The following is an 18,230-nucleotide window of genomic DNA, read 5'->3' on the forward strand; positions in this document are numbered from 1 at the left end:
TTAATGGTGGTACAGTTAGACAATGTAAATGAATTGCCATTTAATGTGAAATAAACCAGTCATAGTTGTTGTACAATATAAATAGAAATAAATTACACCAAGCTAGAAAATAATAATGATAAGTCAAAATGAACAAAATTCTCACATTTGATACATGCCATACCCTAGGGCTTGCTTTCTGAGTTTCTGGATTATTATTTATATCTAAAAATCATATATTTTTTTTTTTAAATTATACCTCTTAACAAGCGACTATTCATGCGCTTCAATTAAACCTTCCGATCTCAAATTCATTTCCACGGCGACCAAGGGAAGGTAAATTTAACATAGAACTATTTTAAAAAGATAAAAAACAAGCAGGGTCGTTAAAAAGACATTCTGAATAATTATAAATAAATTCCACACCAGAACCACAATCCAAATAATGTGTAATGATACAACATATTTTTTTTACAAATTATCATGAGGAAACTCGCAAACCTGGCTACATTCCAGGAGTTAACACACAATACAACAATTTTTTTTTAAACTTTAACTTAATAATTTCTCTGTAAACATTGCAATATTTTAAAACTTGAAATGACAGTGAATGTAACTGTGTAGTTAGTTTTCTTTAAAAATTTCTCTTGAGTCATTGGTGTTTTTATCATCACCTATATACGTACAATTGCTTGATAAAATCACTTAGGGTATTCAAATAAGATTGCCAACAGAATTTTATATTTTGAATTTACACCTAAAGCCTCACTAGCAAAATGGCAAGTTAATATCCCAGTCAGCAAAAGTTAAAAAAAAAATATTTCTGTGACACCTCGTAGCAATTAGGTGTATATTAGTGAATATTAATTGGCAGTGTGTGATTTAATTTGTATCTTATTAATGAGCTGCATACATTAGATGCAATATCTGACCTTACGGTAGTCGTCGCACTGCGCATGTGCCACATTTGTGTTGATAAACATTGATTTTCCCACAATCCAATGCACTCTTCAAATGCAATTCACAAGTATGAGGTTTGACCTAGGCGCGACTTGCACTGATTACCACCTTCGATGCCTTCCAATAACATGAAAATTACTTAATTAAAACTTGGAAACATCTCAGTTCGTACTTGTTGATCTGCGCAACAGTCAAAGTCGCCATTTTTGTTTATATGAAACCCATATATCTCGTACATGCGTAGTGCGACGACTAACGTGCTTTAAAGCCACATTTTTCTTCAGTTAAAATGTAGATTTTAGTATCAATACAAAAAGTTCTTATTGCAGGATGCAATAATGTGGGTCATTGAATATGGCAGATTTTCGATTCCTATTATTCACTGATTGGCTAGAGTTAGTAACAATAGTTTTTGTCTGATTTGGATGGCTTACATGTGCAAAGCAGGCAACCTCAAACTTCAGCGTCTGCACTGTGGCAGCTCATGTCATGCCACTGTCTGTGTGTCTGTACTACAAAACTGTTGATATAATCTCGGTGTCGCATGTTTCCATTTCAAAATACACATGATAAACAGCATGGTACATGAATTCAATGGTCGTAGACCTTACACGTATTAATAGACCATATTCGTAATAGAACGACAAGAGTGAGTGAGAGTCTAAAAACATTGTTTTTGTGCACTAAATAGTATTCCACCATCATCGAGCACATGTCACCAATGGTATTTTGAACAGTGGAGGCAATAATGTTAGAGAATGGAGCATTACTTATTGGACAAAAACAAGTCACGTGGCTTCCTCTTTCTCACTGTAATTTTGGCCATTTAGTTGATTACCTACGTTTTTACTTTGAATACTTTTTCATTCAAACCATTTAAAGACCCAAGATGACAATACTAAAAAGGTTAAAATGCACATATTTCATTGTAGTTAAATCAGCGAAACAAACTTTGTGTGCATAGCAGGCAGGAATACGTTACTTAAAACACTGAGTAATAAAAACACTAAAGTCACAGTGGAAGTAACATTTGGACTAGCTTGTTTGATAACCATACACAAGCATGCAATTTTAGCTTATAAAGCGGTCAAAATAGATTTGCAACATATTGTTTTTTAGCTTTGGATCACTGAATATAGTATCATATATAAAGACTTCCAGACTGTTTGTATTGCCGAATTAAATCAGGAAATTGACTTCCTACTATAACTGTTCTTCCGCAATAACGATTTTTAACTCAAAACTTAATATACAAGTTTCTTTCCAATTTAAAGTTATGTTTCACATGAAAACCATTTTACACATAGCAGTGCAATATAAAAGACATCATACACCAAGATCATCATTTTCGTCTGCCACAAAACTTTTAATAGCTTTATAACACTCTGTAGAACCCCATCTCTCCTGAAGGGCTTGGCACTCGCTCTCGTTGGTATACTCCAACTTAGCATTGGAATGACTGCGAATTAATGCTTTAGAAACCTGCAGGCCCTGGAAAGAGAATTAAATTTATGTATTTTAGAAAGTGATGAAATCACATGAGATAAATTCATAGAAATATATGGCCCTAAAGCGGAGGGGTCGCCACCTATGTACGATTCCCAATCAACGATGACAACACACGCTAAAAATGCAAAGGCTTGTCATGAGTAGATGCTTGTTTGTAAACAACGACATGTTATGCCCATAGACACACGCTCAGGTGATGACTCCCCCGCTTTAATTTTGATCCCTGGATTGCATGTGACTTAAGTGATCATCATTTTAAAAATAATAAACATTTTCTTTATTGTCAACCCTCGTAGAGATGGAAAAAAATAGACTTGCCTTCACTGATACAGCTGCCAAATTCTGTAGCCTTGGAATGACTTCTTGCATAAAACTGGTAGGCCAGAAAACCTGGGATACAAGTCCTTTTTGACACGCTTCTATAGCAGTTAATTTCTTACAGCCCAGTAGCATTTCATTGGCCTAAGAATGTACAGAAAATATCAATACTACTTTTAAATACACACACGCACACACACAGTGAACAGTTTCACACTAACTGACCACCTATGTGCACCTTTAAAAGTATATCATCTCTGTTCCTACCATGAATCTATGAAATGGTTTTCAGATTGTCCAATTTCACAGAGAAATTTGAGCTCCTAAGATAAATTCCTTTTTAGTTATGTAAATAATGTGCATTATTAGACACCAAGAAACATGCATGAAAAAGTTCACCAACTGATACAAGAGGCATCACAGGGGGCAGCATGGAATTTTTATGGATGTGTACACAACTAGTACAGTGCATTTCCTTTGGCAGACAATGTGTTTTTTCCCTATCCTCGGGGGCAGACATCCGGGCATTTTCTACCGCCTGGCAACCCTCGCGGTGAAAACAAAGACCAAAAACTTGCAGAAAACGGTACTTTGCGATGGTTGTTGAGAGTCCCCTGAACAGTGTAACAAGATTAGCCCTACGTGTGTAACATATATGAATTTGGTTGTTCAGGATTACTTCAAAGTTGAGTTTGTGTTGTTTTCTCGAGTTTTCACCGGCTCCACCGGCGTTCCACAGCAGCGCGCACAAAGCCCATAGAAATACGTGGTACAGTGGTGCGCGTCTTAGCAATGTAGAACGTCTTGTGACGTAGCTCCGCCCCCGAGGATAAATATTATTTTACAGTGGTGGACAAGTGCACTACAAAACTTATAAGACAGTTTTCTATTGGCTATCTAACTCCACAATCTCAATAAGAAAACAACTTGTTTGGTGACTTACGAAGTTTGAATCAAATAATGACAGAAATAATAGGATATTTATTTTCACTGCTATATTTACTTCGTTTTTTTAAGTTGATGAGGTACGCAGCAAAAAAATGAGTAATATTGTTATTTAAACATGGATTTAATCAGGGGCGCAACGCTCTGATACTCTCGGCTGGCTGAAATCTTTCTCAAATATATTTTTCTCTGTGAAAACTTCCCAGCAACACCAGCTGACAATGTGTCCGGAAACCAAATACACTAAAATTACTCCAATTATATTTCAATGGTGATATACCGTTAAAATGGTGCAGAAACCTTCTGATATGGCATTTCCAGGTCGATCCGTCTTTCCACACCTATCCCCCCGCTTGGTCGCTCCGCTCCCTCGCCTCTGTGTGCTCCCTCTTGTTCATTTTTTCTAGAAAAACCCCTGTAGTGGTATTTCCTTATCAGTGAAATTAGCAACATAAAAACCCAGTGAATAATTAATGCGTTTAGAGCAGTTGAACTCACCATAGCAGGACCCATTATTAGAGGGAATGTATAAGAAGAGCAGCCTTCAGGAGTCTGTGCAAGCCTTGCATATGGTGTGTGGAAGAATGCCTTGTCACTGGCATATACTATATCACACAATGGCAGTATTGAAGCACCGAGTCCAACAGCTGGTCCGTTCACTGCAGCTACTAGTAATTTGGGAAACTTTATTATCGTGTAAATTAATTCCCTAAAAATACAACAAAACACATGCGTTAATTATTAATTAACCGGATATGAACCAAATCTGGATAATATCGTAAAATCTGTATTAGAAGCCGCATCTCAAATAGAAGTCGCACCAATTCTTTTTGAATAATCGAAAACCAAAAATTCATCATTTCCCATATGTGTAGGTGCACTAATAGAAATCGCACCCCCTCTCTATTACATTGTACCATTTTAATAGAAGCCGCGGTTTCTAATACAGATTTTACAGTAGTATAAATCAATTGTGTGTTTGTTTCATAGTGCATTTCATTGGTTGTAAATAACATGTAAAATTTTACATTTATTATAATTATCCATTTTTTCCAACTCTAATTTTCAATACAAAGATCATCTAGTCCACAATTATCTTGAATTTTATCACAAACACACATGTGAGTACTTCAGACCGGTGAGTAAAGATATCAAACAAGAATAAAGGAAGCAACCTTAGAAAATTATATACTGTACATAAGTACAACTTAGATGGATAAAATCTATATCAAATGAATTAAGTTACCGTACCTTAAAGCATCGGTCATTTCCCTGGCAGTTTTCTTTTTTTGTTCGATTGGCCGATCAGCCAAGTAATTGAGATCAATCCCTGAGCAGAAGACACTCCCTGAGCCGCTAATCATGACGACCCGACTGTCATCATATGTAGCATTGCAAAGTGCATTTATTATCTCTTTACATACCTGGAATTAAAAATATAGTGAGCATATAGAAGCATTACTTAGTGTTTTCTGTGAGCCACATTTCCTTCAAATGTCATCATTTGAATTACTTTTCCTTCAACATCACATGTGAACATTTATATGTATAATAACAACTGTATAGTACAAAATCACACAGAAGAAACACTGGCTTTGCCCATTATAACACATGCTTTATAAACTCAGACAAGCATTGACAATGCACAGTCCTTGTGTTTTTTTCCCCACAAGTAAGTCTTAGTTTTCAGTACAATCACATGTCTGCTGAAAGACTCCATGCATCATCTGTTTATCATTTTTAATCTAGTGGCACATACTGACAAAGAAACTAGCATAGATTTTACCGTATCGAAAAACTACAGTAAAATACTTTATTTTCGCCCAGAATTTATTTTCATATTTCCTGCTGAAGGGGATATTCAGGGGAAAAAAGTCCAGCGAATATACCTTTTTCCCAAAATTTTACATTCAACTCATCAAAAATAAGTGAAAATAAACTCTCTACAAAACAGCCAAAAAGTCTCTTCAGTCATAATTAATTCCAGCTAAAATAAAGTAGTTCACAGGAAATGACTATTTTTGTTGAAATCTAAAAAAAAATGATGTTCACATATAACAAAGTCATGTTCATCTACGATTTACTCATTTATAGAGATTTTAGACAAAATGATTCTTAAATTTGGCTGACAAATTTGATCAAATCACACAATACCACAACCTACAGTATACATACATCTTCGAGAAACATGTTTACGTAACAGAATTTAACAAATTTGTGGACTAAAATAGCTGTCAGTCAGCCATACTTGAACAAATGGTAATAAATTGATGTGTAAGTCATCCTACATGGTCAAGTTTGAATGTGATCGGTCAAAACATGTCTGGAAAATGGCTCTGGACAACGCATACATGGACAAGCAGAACCCAAATTAATAGTGCCTAATTTCGGACATTGTCCGAAACACGAATAAAAAAAATATATAATTTGGCTACTTTCTGACCAACAACAACTAGACAGACATTCCAACAATAAGGAATTACAACCAATCAGGTGATTCCAGACAAACAACTAATCAGGTGATGCCAGATAACAAACCAATTGGAAAATGACAAACAAAACCAATATGCTACTGGTCATATTCTCTAAAATTATATACACATATACAGACATGAAGTCTTGACAACAATTCTGAAATAATGACAAAGTATTTTGTGCTTAAAGCATAAAAAAAACTGCGCCATGTTTGAAGTGGGTCCCACAAAATGTGAATGTGTACTGAGCAATGATTATGTCGCTTTAAAACTACGGATTATATTTCAATCATCAAGGACCTCATGAGGCATTCCTTACCTGTGGGTTAATTGCATTTTTAACTGTTGTATTTGTGAATAACCATATTTGTGTGTATCCCGACGCTTTCTTAACAACGATCTCTTTATATTTATATACACTTTCACTTTGCCGCACACTGAGTCGCCTAAAATTCAAAACAATTTGGTCAAAAGACCATTGATCAATGGATTGACTAGTAAAACACGCTTGCGTAAACCACAATAGATGTTTCTGTCAATGTACCAGCATAAGTATTATAATTGTCAACTGAAAAAATAAGCATGTTGTTCACAATAGCCAGTAATTGTTGAGCCGTACATATTTATCAATACATTACTTCTTGGATCTAAGAGTTCCTGATAGAATTGTTGACTGTTATATAATTAACCAATACATCCAGAAAAATATGTTAACCTTTTTACCACCAGACTTTCAAATTTTCCTGTACATTTTTCTTAAATATTTCTGGAAATGAACCATGGTTTTGGAAGCAACAGACAAAATTTTCGGTAAATTTTCAGTTTATACTCAGAAAATTTCGCTATTTTTTGTCCCAATCTTTTAAAGGAAAGTGGAGACCTTAAATTGGACTATTTTGTGAATTTGTAATGAAAACAGGGAACTGGTGGCGAGAAGGTTAAGTTCCTTGATAAACTATCTATTGTTTTTAGTATATATAGTTTCATTAATATTGACAATACTGAGATATGGTTTAGGAATACAATGTTACTAGTTGACAAATTATTGACATGACTAAGCACCTGACCTGCAATAGTAAACTCAACTGACACCAGTTATGCAAATTAGATGATTAATATGCACAAATATTCACCCAAAAATAATCAGATCTCTGCATAGTTCGAGAATATCTATGTGCCAAGTTTCACTGAAATGTAATCATAAAATTAATTACCAAAAGCTGAAAATTGGTCAATTATGCAAATTAGGTAATTAATATGCACAGATATTAACCTAAACTATCTAAACTATCAAGTTTGTGTATAGTCCTACATTTATGTACCAAGTTCCATTGACATGTGATGATTAGTACTCGAAATATTGGAAAAGCCGGAAATTGACTAATCATTATGCAAATTAGGTAATTAATATGCACATATTTTTACCCAAAACTAATCAAATCTGTTCATTAGTACAGAGCATCTATGTACCAAGTTTTATCAAAATCTAATGAGTGGCTCTTTAGATATCAATGGAACAGTAATATGGAACAGCTAAACATTATCTAATTATCATGCAAATTAGGTAATTAATATGCATGTATTTTTACCAAAACCTAATCAACATGAACAAATCACAAAACAATTCGATTGCATCATTAACCCACAATTAATAATGATCGGTCAAAGCATCCCTTAGAAACTGCTGACATTACATGTTCAAATGTTGATTTTTTGGACAACAATGGTCACCAGTTGGTCATTTTAAAACAACTCACAAAACAAAATGTGCATTAGTAACCTGCCTTGATTAATGACAATGTTTGTTTGTTTGTTTTTTTTTTTTGGGGGGGGGGATAAAATGGCTGCTTATTGGTCAAATGTCAATGAAATGAAAACAAATTGACATGCCTATGTATCCCATTATGACTTGTTTTTGTACCAACTTTGAACAAGACTGAACAAGGTGACCGAACTACCGGAACATGACCAAACTCCCGAAAACATTTGTCCTGTGTTGGCATACCTTTCTAGTGGTTTTGAGTCATCATCACAGATCTCTGATAGTTTTCTTTTAAAAGTTCTCTCAGGCAGATGCTTCTTCGGTGTGGATCCCAGCAAAGATTTGTAGGAAGTTAGAGGTGAATTCCCGTAATATCCCAATTTACTTGGTGAATGCAGCCCTGAAGCAGCCTGAGATTCAGGCTTCTGTTTGGACAGAGGCGTCATTATTGATGGCCCTTTTGACCTTGCCGGGCTTCCTGTGTCGTTATATGATGCAGCATTGTTACATTCCATGCCATTATTACATGAAGAAAGTAACACTGTGCAATCTGTGAAATTTGAAACGAGATTGATGACATTTGAGATTATATGGCAGAAAGTACTAGTGAACGGCCAATTTGGGCTTGTGGCCGGCCTTATGGCCGGCGACAGTCTATTAATTAATGAATCGGGCTTTTTTTTTTTCTTTTTTTTATCCCCTGATAGAAAAAGGATATATATCTGTATTTAAGTGAAATAACTTACCCTTCTCCTTGCCATTGAATTTTGGACTCTCAGTTTTTTTGTTATTTCCTTGTTTACGTTTTTTATGTTTACTTTTATTATTAAAAGTGACAACTCCGTTGCTATCCGGCGAAGGTGTCTCCAAGTACATGGTGTCTGCCAATCGATATCTCACTCCCTCGTCATCAGAAGACAGGGAGGAAAGATCAAAATCACTCAGGGAGGAATCAGATGGCAACATCGCTGGTGATATTAAAACAACAGTATCAGCCTTTGTTTTCTTTTTCTTTGGAAAAATGTGGCGAACAGTTTCGTTTTTATGTTTAAGTTTGACATCACTTTTTTGTGATTTGGAATGCTTAGAAGATTTTTCAAGTTTGTTGGGCAATTTTTTTTTTTTGATCTTGGGTTTTTTGATAACGGTGGGCTTCCTGGAAGATTTATTAGTCTTTTTGTCATCTGTGTTCTTTTTGTCTGTGTTTGTGTTTTCATGCTGCATTCGTTTGTTGAATTCCTCAATGAAGACTATGCATGCGCCTAAATTTGATAAGGGTTCCCAAGAGTCATCGTCACTGGTATAATTCTTCCACCTGACTAGGTATTCTATTTTGCCCTTTTGACTCTCTCTTCTGGCCAGGATCTTTTCAACCTTTTTGGAAAAAATAAATCACAAAAAGTTATTGACTTTAAAAATTCAATTTGATAAACAAATGTCCTTTGTGATGGTAGTCATCAATATGGTTTACAAAAATACAACTGAACATGATTGTTTAATCAAACAAAAAAATCTTATATTATCTTAAATTATGGTATTTTACGGTTTTCTTATTTTATTTCTTACAAATATATGCAACATTTAACTACAGAAGCATGTTCCTCTTAACCACAGTCCCTCTATTATGATAGAGGGGCTGTGTTGTAACTAACTACTAAAACGATTAATTATTGACAAATTTGGATATGAATATTGTCACTGCTATATGTGCTAAAATATGCGCGGAAAGACTTTATTTATTTAATACAACCACAACAGCCATATAAGGCCAATAACAGTGGTGTGTTAGTAGACACATTTGTTAAATACAATACAACAGTAAGCAAAATTACAATTAGAAAATAATAGACTTAAGCTTCTGTTTTAAAGTAGACAATCCCAGATTAAAAATATCACAGTTTATGCTGTTATTAAAAAACCTAGGCAAACGACTTAAAAACCTGTTCTTCAATGCGTCCAAATGGTACAAAAAAAGAAACATTTTCCTAAAACTACGTGCAATATGTAAACTGAAAAAAGAATGTACCCTCACCCACACCCTAACTCAAACCCTAACCCCCCCCAATTCAGTTGTATATGCCCCTCTAGATAACTTTAGCTGTTCTCAAGAGGAGCATATAAAATTAATATGAGGGGGCAATAGAGGGTAGGGTTGAATTAAAGTTAGGATATTTTCCTATATACATGTGTAATAACTCAGTATTCCATTCTATAGGTCTATAGATTCAAGCCAATTTTTTTCTATCACCATTCTACTCACATTCCTACCGACAACTGACTGAGAACAGATTGTATATGGTCACTGGCCTTTAGTATCTCTTAATGTTTCACACCATGGCGACCTGACACACTTTGTACTAGTATGGTGACGTATTAAGATTAGGGTGTATATTGCAGAAACACATAAACAATAAGTCAAGTAGAAAAAAATGTTTGACCTCCAGTTCTGTATAGAAGGTTATATGCTGAAAAATCTTTATTTATTTATTTATAAATTTATTATTGTTTACTAGAAATTTCAAATTTGATTTGATAATTTGAGGAACTTTGTGAGAATAGAAATTTGTAAAAATTACTGTGTGATATGGTCCGTCTTAATGATCCCAGTAAAGTTTTGAGATTTCCTCTGAGTCATAGGCAGAATAGTCTCTCATTAAATCGAAATGGTTTATTGTATGTAACATTTTATTTTAGTATACCGGTACATCAATTAGAGCCTGCAATTCTTTAACCTTTTCACCACCAGACTTTCTCACCCAAAGTTTTTCTGCACTTTTTTCTTATTTTTTTCAATATTCGTGGAAATGAATCCTAATTTTGGAGCCAACAGACACAATTTGGGTCAATTTTCAGTTTTCACTCAAAAAAATTCGCTATTTTTGTCCTAATCTTCTAAAGGAAAGTGCAGACTATAAACGAGACTCTTTTGTGAATTTGTCATGAAAAGAGGAAACTGGTGGTGAAAAGTGTTTGTGTTGTGTTTATACAACATGGTGGGGTATTGCTAATTAGAATAATTGGTTGTGAAATTCTTGTATTCCAGTTGATGATGTAATCCGGGGAGTGTAAGGCAGTTATTCATGCAGCTATTTCAAGGCCATCCAATTATATATGCACACACAATGACAATATAATGACATAAGATTCTGTATTGTTATAAAATAAAATAACAATACAATATTTATTTTAACTCCACCCACGGAAATAACTAATTTTAGTTAATGCTGTAGAATTTTTGGATAAATAATTATAAATTATAAACAAAAACGCAAAACTAAATAGAAAAATACACAACTGTGGAATAATTAAAAGCTTACCAGAAATCCAAAAAATAAAGATAAATCATTTATTAAATAGAATGCATTCTATATTTTTAACAGGCATTTCAATAACCATGATCTAATATGTAACATTTGCTATATTCTATTACCTACTTTATTTCCTTTTGTAGTAGTTCTCACAACTAATCTTTATAACTATTAACTGATAAAAATGTTGTATAAGAATGTAAATAAGACATTATTATTTATTTATCACGCAACAAACAGTCTTGCATCGATTATATTAATTATTTATCTCATTTTCAAGAATTAATTTAAGTTAAATATTAATTTACTTGTGAATATTTTATTTTCGCGGGGCAACTTTCCCAGAAAAGATCGAAACTTGCGAGCGCAAACAAGCTTGACGATTCGCAGTCAAACAAATCAAATCAACCAAACAATGTTATTAATACTGAAAGAAATATAGAAGAACTTAATGAATTGCCATTTATGTGTCCAAAATTGGAGCCTATAATTCTAGTATAACGTAACACCTCATATCACAACCAATGAATATTGTATAAAATTCACGTCAATCACAAAACGCCCTGGGAGCAAATTACGAACGAGATTAACACATACATGTTACATATGTATTGCATCGTTGCATTATTTGTCGTAATCCATGCACAAAAACAAATATAATTCGCATTCATTTGGCATTTTTCCTTGCAAAAATCTAGCCGTGTTTTTTTTCACTAAAAGCATAATTTCCAATCGATGTTTTGCACAGAGAAATCTACATAATAGACTATAGGACAATGTGAAAATGCAACACACATGATAAGCTCAAGAACACCGGTATCATTTGTCATTGCTTTCATCTCGGATTCTGCAGATCGCGGAAATCTAAGTATTCTCCGTAACAGATCGAATATCAATAGAAATTATCACATATATTGTACATACAATAACGAAATTTTAAAACAGAAAAAAATCGATTAGAAAGCTTACTTCGTAAACTTCGGGGGAAGCCGCCATTTTCCCCTATGGAGAGTGTATAGACAATACTGCGCAAGCGCACAAAAGGTGGTAAGAACTGCGCATGCCCCGTAGAAAAAATGGCGTTTTGCAGACGAATTGGTGTTTTAGCGTTTGATTCAGTTGTTATGAAAACCTCCAGGTAAGGCATTGCTATTTACGTAATTCTGTTCAGCATTCTCATTTGTAAGTGTTTATAGTATTTATTTAAAAAGTAGTATCAGAATACCGCATTTATATGGCGTCATTAAACAAATGTTTAGTAAAAAACACTTCCATGATGATACTACGTGTGGTGTACTTTCCAAAAAGTACACAACAACATTGAAAAACTGTTAAAAGCAATTATATCTTGCATTCATTTCTTTAATAGTATATAACAAGGTATGAAGTTTTAATGTGCCTACGAAATGCCCACCTACATATTGATGGGCACAGATCTAGAAGCAGTACCTACACACGAATTGGTGACGTCATAAAATACATGACCTTCAATCGGGGTCGTTTCCTCGGTATATACGAATTGGTATATACAAATTACAATAAAGATACTTAAGACATTACACATAAGGTAAAACAAATCACGTGACAATATAATGATAATAACGGTAATAAATCCTAGCTTAACAGTTGAAGAGAACGCTCATATAGTCAGTCGGGTGACGCCGAGGGTCACGAACTGTGTTGCAAAATGGCCGTGTGGTTGAAACTGGGTCATGGCGTGACGGGTGAGGAAGACATCATTAAACACTCAAAATCACAATAAAACGGGGAAGTGGTTGCATATTACGGCGTAGCTACCATGGGAAATAAAAAAACGCCCAATACAAACGACATGGGTTCGAATCACACTACATACACACTCACCAGAACCGAAGCAATCAGAAACCAGCAATCGTTTTGGCTTTTCCGTTCAACTCATCGGAACACTAGAGTAGTTAGAAAAATGAACACCACTTAACGACCAACGTCGTGGCGTGGTACACAAGCGTGCCATCAAAATAAAACAAAATTAGCTTGAAAAGACAGTGGGTTCGAGTCCCGCTCAGAGCTACCGTAAACACGTAAATCAAATAAACTGAAATCTCTCAAACCGTAAACAAGTAAACAAAGAACGTCGCAAAAAATAATAAACCTCACAAAACTGCACCATACAAAACTGAATGAATAAATAATAAAATAACTAACGTCTTAAACTGGACGACGCGCAATTTGTTCAACAGTTTCCAGATTGTGACAAGAGATAAACAAGACCCAAGTCAAGGTAAGTTTTGTTAAAGTGTCGATGGCGTTCCCTATATTACGAAAACAATTCAGGCAACAGACGAATATCTTCTGTGGTATTGTTGAATTTATACCGTGTCTGCGGAATTGTTGATTGAGGGTTCGAAGCCAGCAGTTAACGTTTTGTTAGAAAGTTTCACAATTAAATCAAATATCCAATGATACCAGTATATTTATTTCATTATTTTAACAACTTGCAATGGTGGAAGTTGGTCAAACACGAGTTCTTACACCTAAATAAGTATCAAATATTTGTCGACACATTTATTCTCTCAACCTTGTAGAGGTGGAAATTAATTAAACAACAGGTATTTACTCACAAATATAATGGTCAATATTTGTCCATACATTCATTCTGTCAATTTAAGAACTTGTAATTGTTGGAATTAATCAAATGAGAGTTGTCTACACCAAAATAAGTTTCAAATACTTGTCCATACATTTATTCTCTCAATTTAACAACTTGTAATTGTGTAAAATAATTAAACGAGAGTTGTCTACACCAAAATAAGTCTAAAATATTTGTCCGCACATTTATTCTCTCAATTTAACAACTTGTAATGATGTAAAATAATTAAACGAGAGCTGTCTACACCAAAATAAGTCTAAAATATTTGTCCGCACATTTATTCTCTCAATTTAACAACTTGTAATGGTGTAAAATAATTAAACGAGAGCTGTCTACACCAAAATAAGTCTAAAATATTTGTCCGCACATTTATTCTCTCAATTTAACAACTTGTAATTGTGGGAATTAATCAAACGAGAGCTGTCTACACCAAAATAAGTCTAAAATATTTGTCCGCACACTTATTCTCTCAACCTTGTAGAGGTGGAAATTAATTAAACAACAGGTATTTACTCACAAATATAATGGTCAATATTTGTCCATACATTCATTCTGTCAATTTAAGAACTTGTAATTGTTGGAATTAATCAAATGAGAGTTGTCTACACCAAAATAAGTTTCAAATACTTGTCCATACATTTATTCTCTCAATTTAACAACTTGTAATGGTGTAAAATTATTAAATGAGAGTTGTCTACACCAAAATAAGTCTAAAATATTTGTCCACACATTTATTCTCTCAATTTAACAACTTGTAATGGTGTAAAATAATTAAACGAGAGCTGTCTACACCAAAATAAGTCTAAAATATTTGTCCATACATTTATTCTCTCAATTTAACAACTTGTAATGGTGTAAAATAATTAAACGAGAGCTGTCTACACCAAAATAAGTCTAAAATATTTGTCCGCACATTTAGTCTCTCAATTTAACAACATGTAATTGTGGGAATTAATCAAACGAGAGATGTCTACACAAAAATAAGTCTAAAATATTTGTCTGCACACTTATTCTCTCAATTTAACAACTTGTAATGGTGTAAAACAATTAAACGAGAGCTGTCTACACCAAAATAAGTCTAAAATATTTGTCCACACATTTATTCTCTCAATTTAACAACCTGTAATTGTGGGAATTAATCAAACGTGAGTTGTTTACATCAAACTAAGTATTAAATATTTGTTGAGACATTTATTCTCTCAATTTAACAACTTGTAATGGTGTAAAATAATTAAACGAGAGTTGTCTACACCAAAATTAATCTCAAATATTTGTCCACACATTTATTGTCACAATTTAACCACTTGTTAATAGTGGAAATTACTTAAACGCGACTTGTTTAATCAGTTGACATCAATGCAACTTACCCGCAGACAGTGCACAACAGAGTATCATTGTTGAGCAATTATAAACAGGAACGTGTCTTGGCATTAGGGTAAGGGTCGGGTCAGGTATGGGCAACGGAATTATTAACAGGAACGTGTCTTGGCATTAGGGTTAGGGTCGGGTCAGGTATGGGCAACGCAAATGGCAAACACCCAATTGGCAAGATGTACACTAACGGGTTATGGCATGCATATAGTTTACACAAGTAAAAACACAAAATTGGCAATTTTTTGGACAATTGTAACTCAATAATAGAAATATGTTGTATTTCTATATATATACACACTATATAGTCTTATCAAATGCAAATACATCCAGTCAATCCATTGTGGTCTTGTGGGTCAGTTCTCTACATAGTGACCAGGAGGACCTGCGTTCAATTCCCTTGCCTGCCCATCTTTTTTTCGCAAACACCATTTGGCAATAAAGCTAAATATGACAACAAATTATTTAATTTGCATGACTACCCACATAGCTCAGTTGATTTGTACTATGTCAGCAATGTGAGCGATCGCTGGTTCGAATCCAGTATGTTTAGTTAGATTTTTGAATGCTAGTGAAGACAGTGTCCTATGAATAGGACTTAAATCCTAACTCCTGTGTGAAGACACTCGTGGTACAGTGGACAAGACAGTGCGCTGGGAACTCAAAGATCGCAAGTTCGAATCACGGATTGGACACTCCTACAAAAGACATGAAAGACGTTAAAATCATAAACAGCGGATTCAAAAACTCAAGTCAGGAAAACAGAACACAAGAATACTACCCCACGTGGAAGCCAGTCGAAGTCGTCGAAGAACGAACACAGTCGAAGAACGAACACAGTTGACAGCTGTAGGTCACGTGCAACAACAGACACGAGGAGCATGGCTGCTCTCCAAATGGGTCCCTTCTTTTGTATTGACCCCCTAAGGATTGCTAATCCCCCTTTCTAACTCTTCCCCCAAAAATAATATATCGCCCCTTTTAAAATGTAATGACCCACAAATTAATGAATATTCATGAGCACAGAAACTGCTACGTCATGAATAAATTAGCATAATTTTAAAAAAATTTGCATAAAGTGTAGGTACTCCTTCTGGAGCTCTGCCTCAAGTTCAAATAAATTTGAAAAAAAAAAAATCCAAGTTGTAGCCACACCTCTTTCCTGTCACTGTTTCTGGCTCTTCTTCTCTCGAAGTGAAACTGCACCACCAAGCGCCAGAAAAAGCGAGGTGGAAGCCATGCAATCGCCATTCACTGAACACTGTTAGACCTTGTACTGTAAAATCTGTATTAGAAACCGCGGCTTCTATTAAAATGGTACAATGCAACAGAGGGGATGCGGCTTCTAATAGAGCATCTACACATATGAGAAATGCTGAATTTTTGGTTCTCAATTATTCAAAAAAAATGGGTGCGACTTCTATTAGGGATGCGGCTTCTAATACAGATTTTACGGTAGTATAGCAGATACCTTCATGTACATTGTATCTTCAAGGAGGTACCTACTTCCATTGCCGATACGTGTATATAAGGCACATTTCTTGTACAGTTTCGTCGAGGAAGAATGATTCATGATGAACACATAATATCAAGTTTGTCGCATAGGGTTGAGTTAAAATATGTTCTCTCTTGCGTAGCTGGTTACCGTGATTGTCACTGTCACCGGCGCACGTTTGTACACTGTCGGTGGACCCTGGCACTGGACAACATACGAGTTGGTAAGAAGTTAGAATGACTACAACAGGGTTGGTCTGGACTACACAATTACTTATATGGTAGTCAGTCGAAGTGTTGACTTCTATTTCTATGAAACTCCCTACACCTATGTCGATCATCGCCAAGTTTGTCCAAATTTTCTTGTTCTTTAGCGTTGCTAGGCAACTGTTTTATTTTATCGATTGTCTGAGTAAAAAAAAAAAAAATTCAAAATTAAAATAAAAAGAGAACATATTTTGACATTTTAAACATTTTATACTATTGATTGATAAAATAGAGAAATAATTTGAAAAAAAAAAATAACGACAAATCACTGTTAGTAAACGACAGCCGCGTGGAAATGAATTGACATTTTGTTGAAATGGTTAAATTAGTGCTTGAATGGTGGCATTTGATTGGATAACAAAGTTAATTGAGAGCATATACAGACAAATTCAGAGTGGATTGGAGTTAGCGTGATTGTCATAATTATGACATCATATTAAAAACTTACTTAGTCGAAACACATGAACAGCCCAAGCCTGGATTCTTATTCCATAAAGTATTACGCAGATCAAGCTGCAAGTATAACAGAGGTGTGAATTTGACATTCAACAGCAATCAGCGAACAATTCAGAAAACTTTTAGCCTGCAAAAATGAAAACAATTAGCAGTGTGTAAGTGCTGTGTAATTTCTTGTTTGTCCAAATCTTCGTTTTCGCGTCACTATCAAATTTATTGCTACCTGTTGCAAAACACGAACAAGTGTTAATATTGCGCCAGGTTTAAGTTGTCTGCTCTTTAAAACCTAGTTGTTCTTTCATGAACGAGGGCAGATTTTCGAAAAAAGAATCTGAGGTAAAGTGGACACTACATATGACGGTGTAAGGAGAAAGTCCATCCCAACCTTTTCTTGTTGCTTTCACGGCTTTCGTCCACTGAAAGGAAACGTATGAATACTTATGGCTATATATATCACTTCACCTTCCCACAACACAACGATTAACCATAATAAATGTTTTCGCTGACCGAAAATGTATAAAACTTAAAAGTATGTTGAATGATGCAGTGTTATAAAAGTATGGATCAAGAACACGAGAAATATTTCAAATTTCAGGGGGAAACAGATCTAAATATTGGAAATGTGTGGTTGGCATTTCACAGGCACTTTAATTATGTGAACTACTTTTGTCTTCTCTTGCCATAGATGATTTTAACGTTGATTTATATGTATCAGAAAGCATAATCAAAGTATACCATTTTAAGCCACGACGGCAGGT

General features: G+C 34.6%; 2 protein-coding genes across 2 annotated transcripts in view; one reads left to right on the forward strand and one right to left on the reverse strand.

Annotated features, from left to right (window-relative positions):
- On the reverse strand, positions 1-12,331 carry LOC100370742 (chromodomain Y-like protein 2). The gene is made up of 8 exons (XM_006825121.3): positions 12,225-12,331; positions 8,694-9,321; positions 8,191-8,497; positions 6,505-6,631; positions 4,963-5,135; positions 4,210-4,420; positions 2,767-2,910; positions 1-2,430 (listed from the first exon to the last, which is right to left on the reverse strand). The coding sequence occupies exons 1-8, from the start codon at positions 12,249-12,251 to the stop codon at positions 2,266-2,268; spliced, it is 1,782 nt and encodes a 593-aa protein (XP_006825184.2). The 5' UTR covers positions 12,252-12,331; the 3' UTR covers positions 1-2,265.
- The window catches only part of LOC100370882 (enoyl-CoA delta isomerase 2-like), an 18,658-nt gene continuing 12,744 nt past the window's right edge, over positions 12,317-18,230 (forward strand). The window contains exon 1 of the mRNA XM_085500273.1: positions 12,317-12,393. Coding sequence (XP_085356399.1) covers positions 12,332-12,393 — 62 coding nt within the window. The 5' untranslated portion in view covers positions 12,317-12,331. The remainder of the gene's footprint in view (positions 12,394-18,230) is intronic.

The sequence above is a fragment of the Saccoglossus kowalevskii genome, chromosome 6, assembly GCF_978046115.1.
Source record: "Saccoglossus kowalevskii chromosome 6, keSacKowa6.1, whole genome shotgun sequence".
Classification (NCBI taxonomy): domain Eukaryota; kingdom Metazoa; phylum Hemichordata; class Enteropneusta; family Harrimaniidae; genus Saccoglossus; species Saccoglossus kowalevskii.

Bases quoted from the DNA above. Each gene is read 5' to 3' on its own strand.
- LOC100370742 (XM_006825121.3), bottom strand. From the start codon at position 12,251: ATGGCGGCTTCCCCCGAAGTTTACGAA. The intron at 8,498-8,693 runs GTAAGTTATTTC...CAAATTTCACAG, and splicing joins ATTCAATGGCAAGGAGAAGG to ATTGCACAGTGTTACTTTCT. The intron at 6,632-8,190 runs GTATGCCAACAC...TTTGAATTTTAG, and splicing joins GACTCAAAACCACTAGAAAG to GCGACTCAGTGTGCGGCAAA.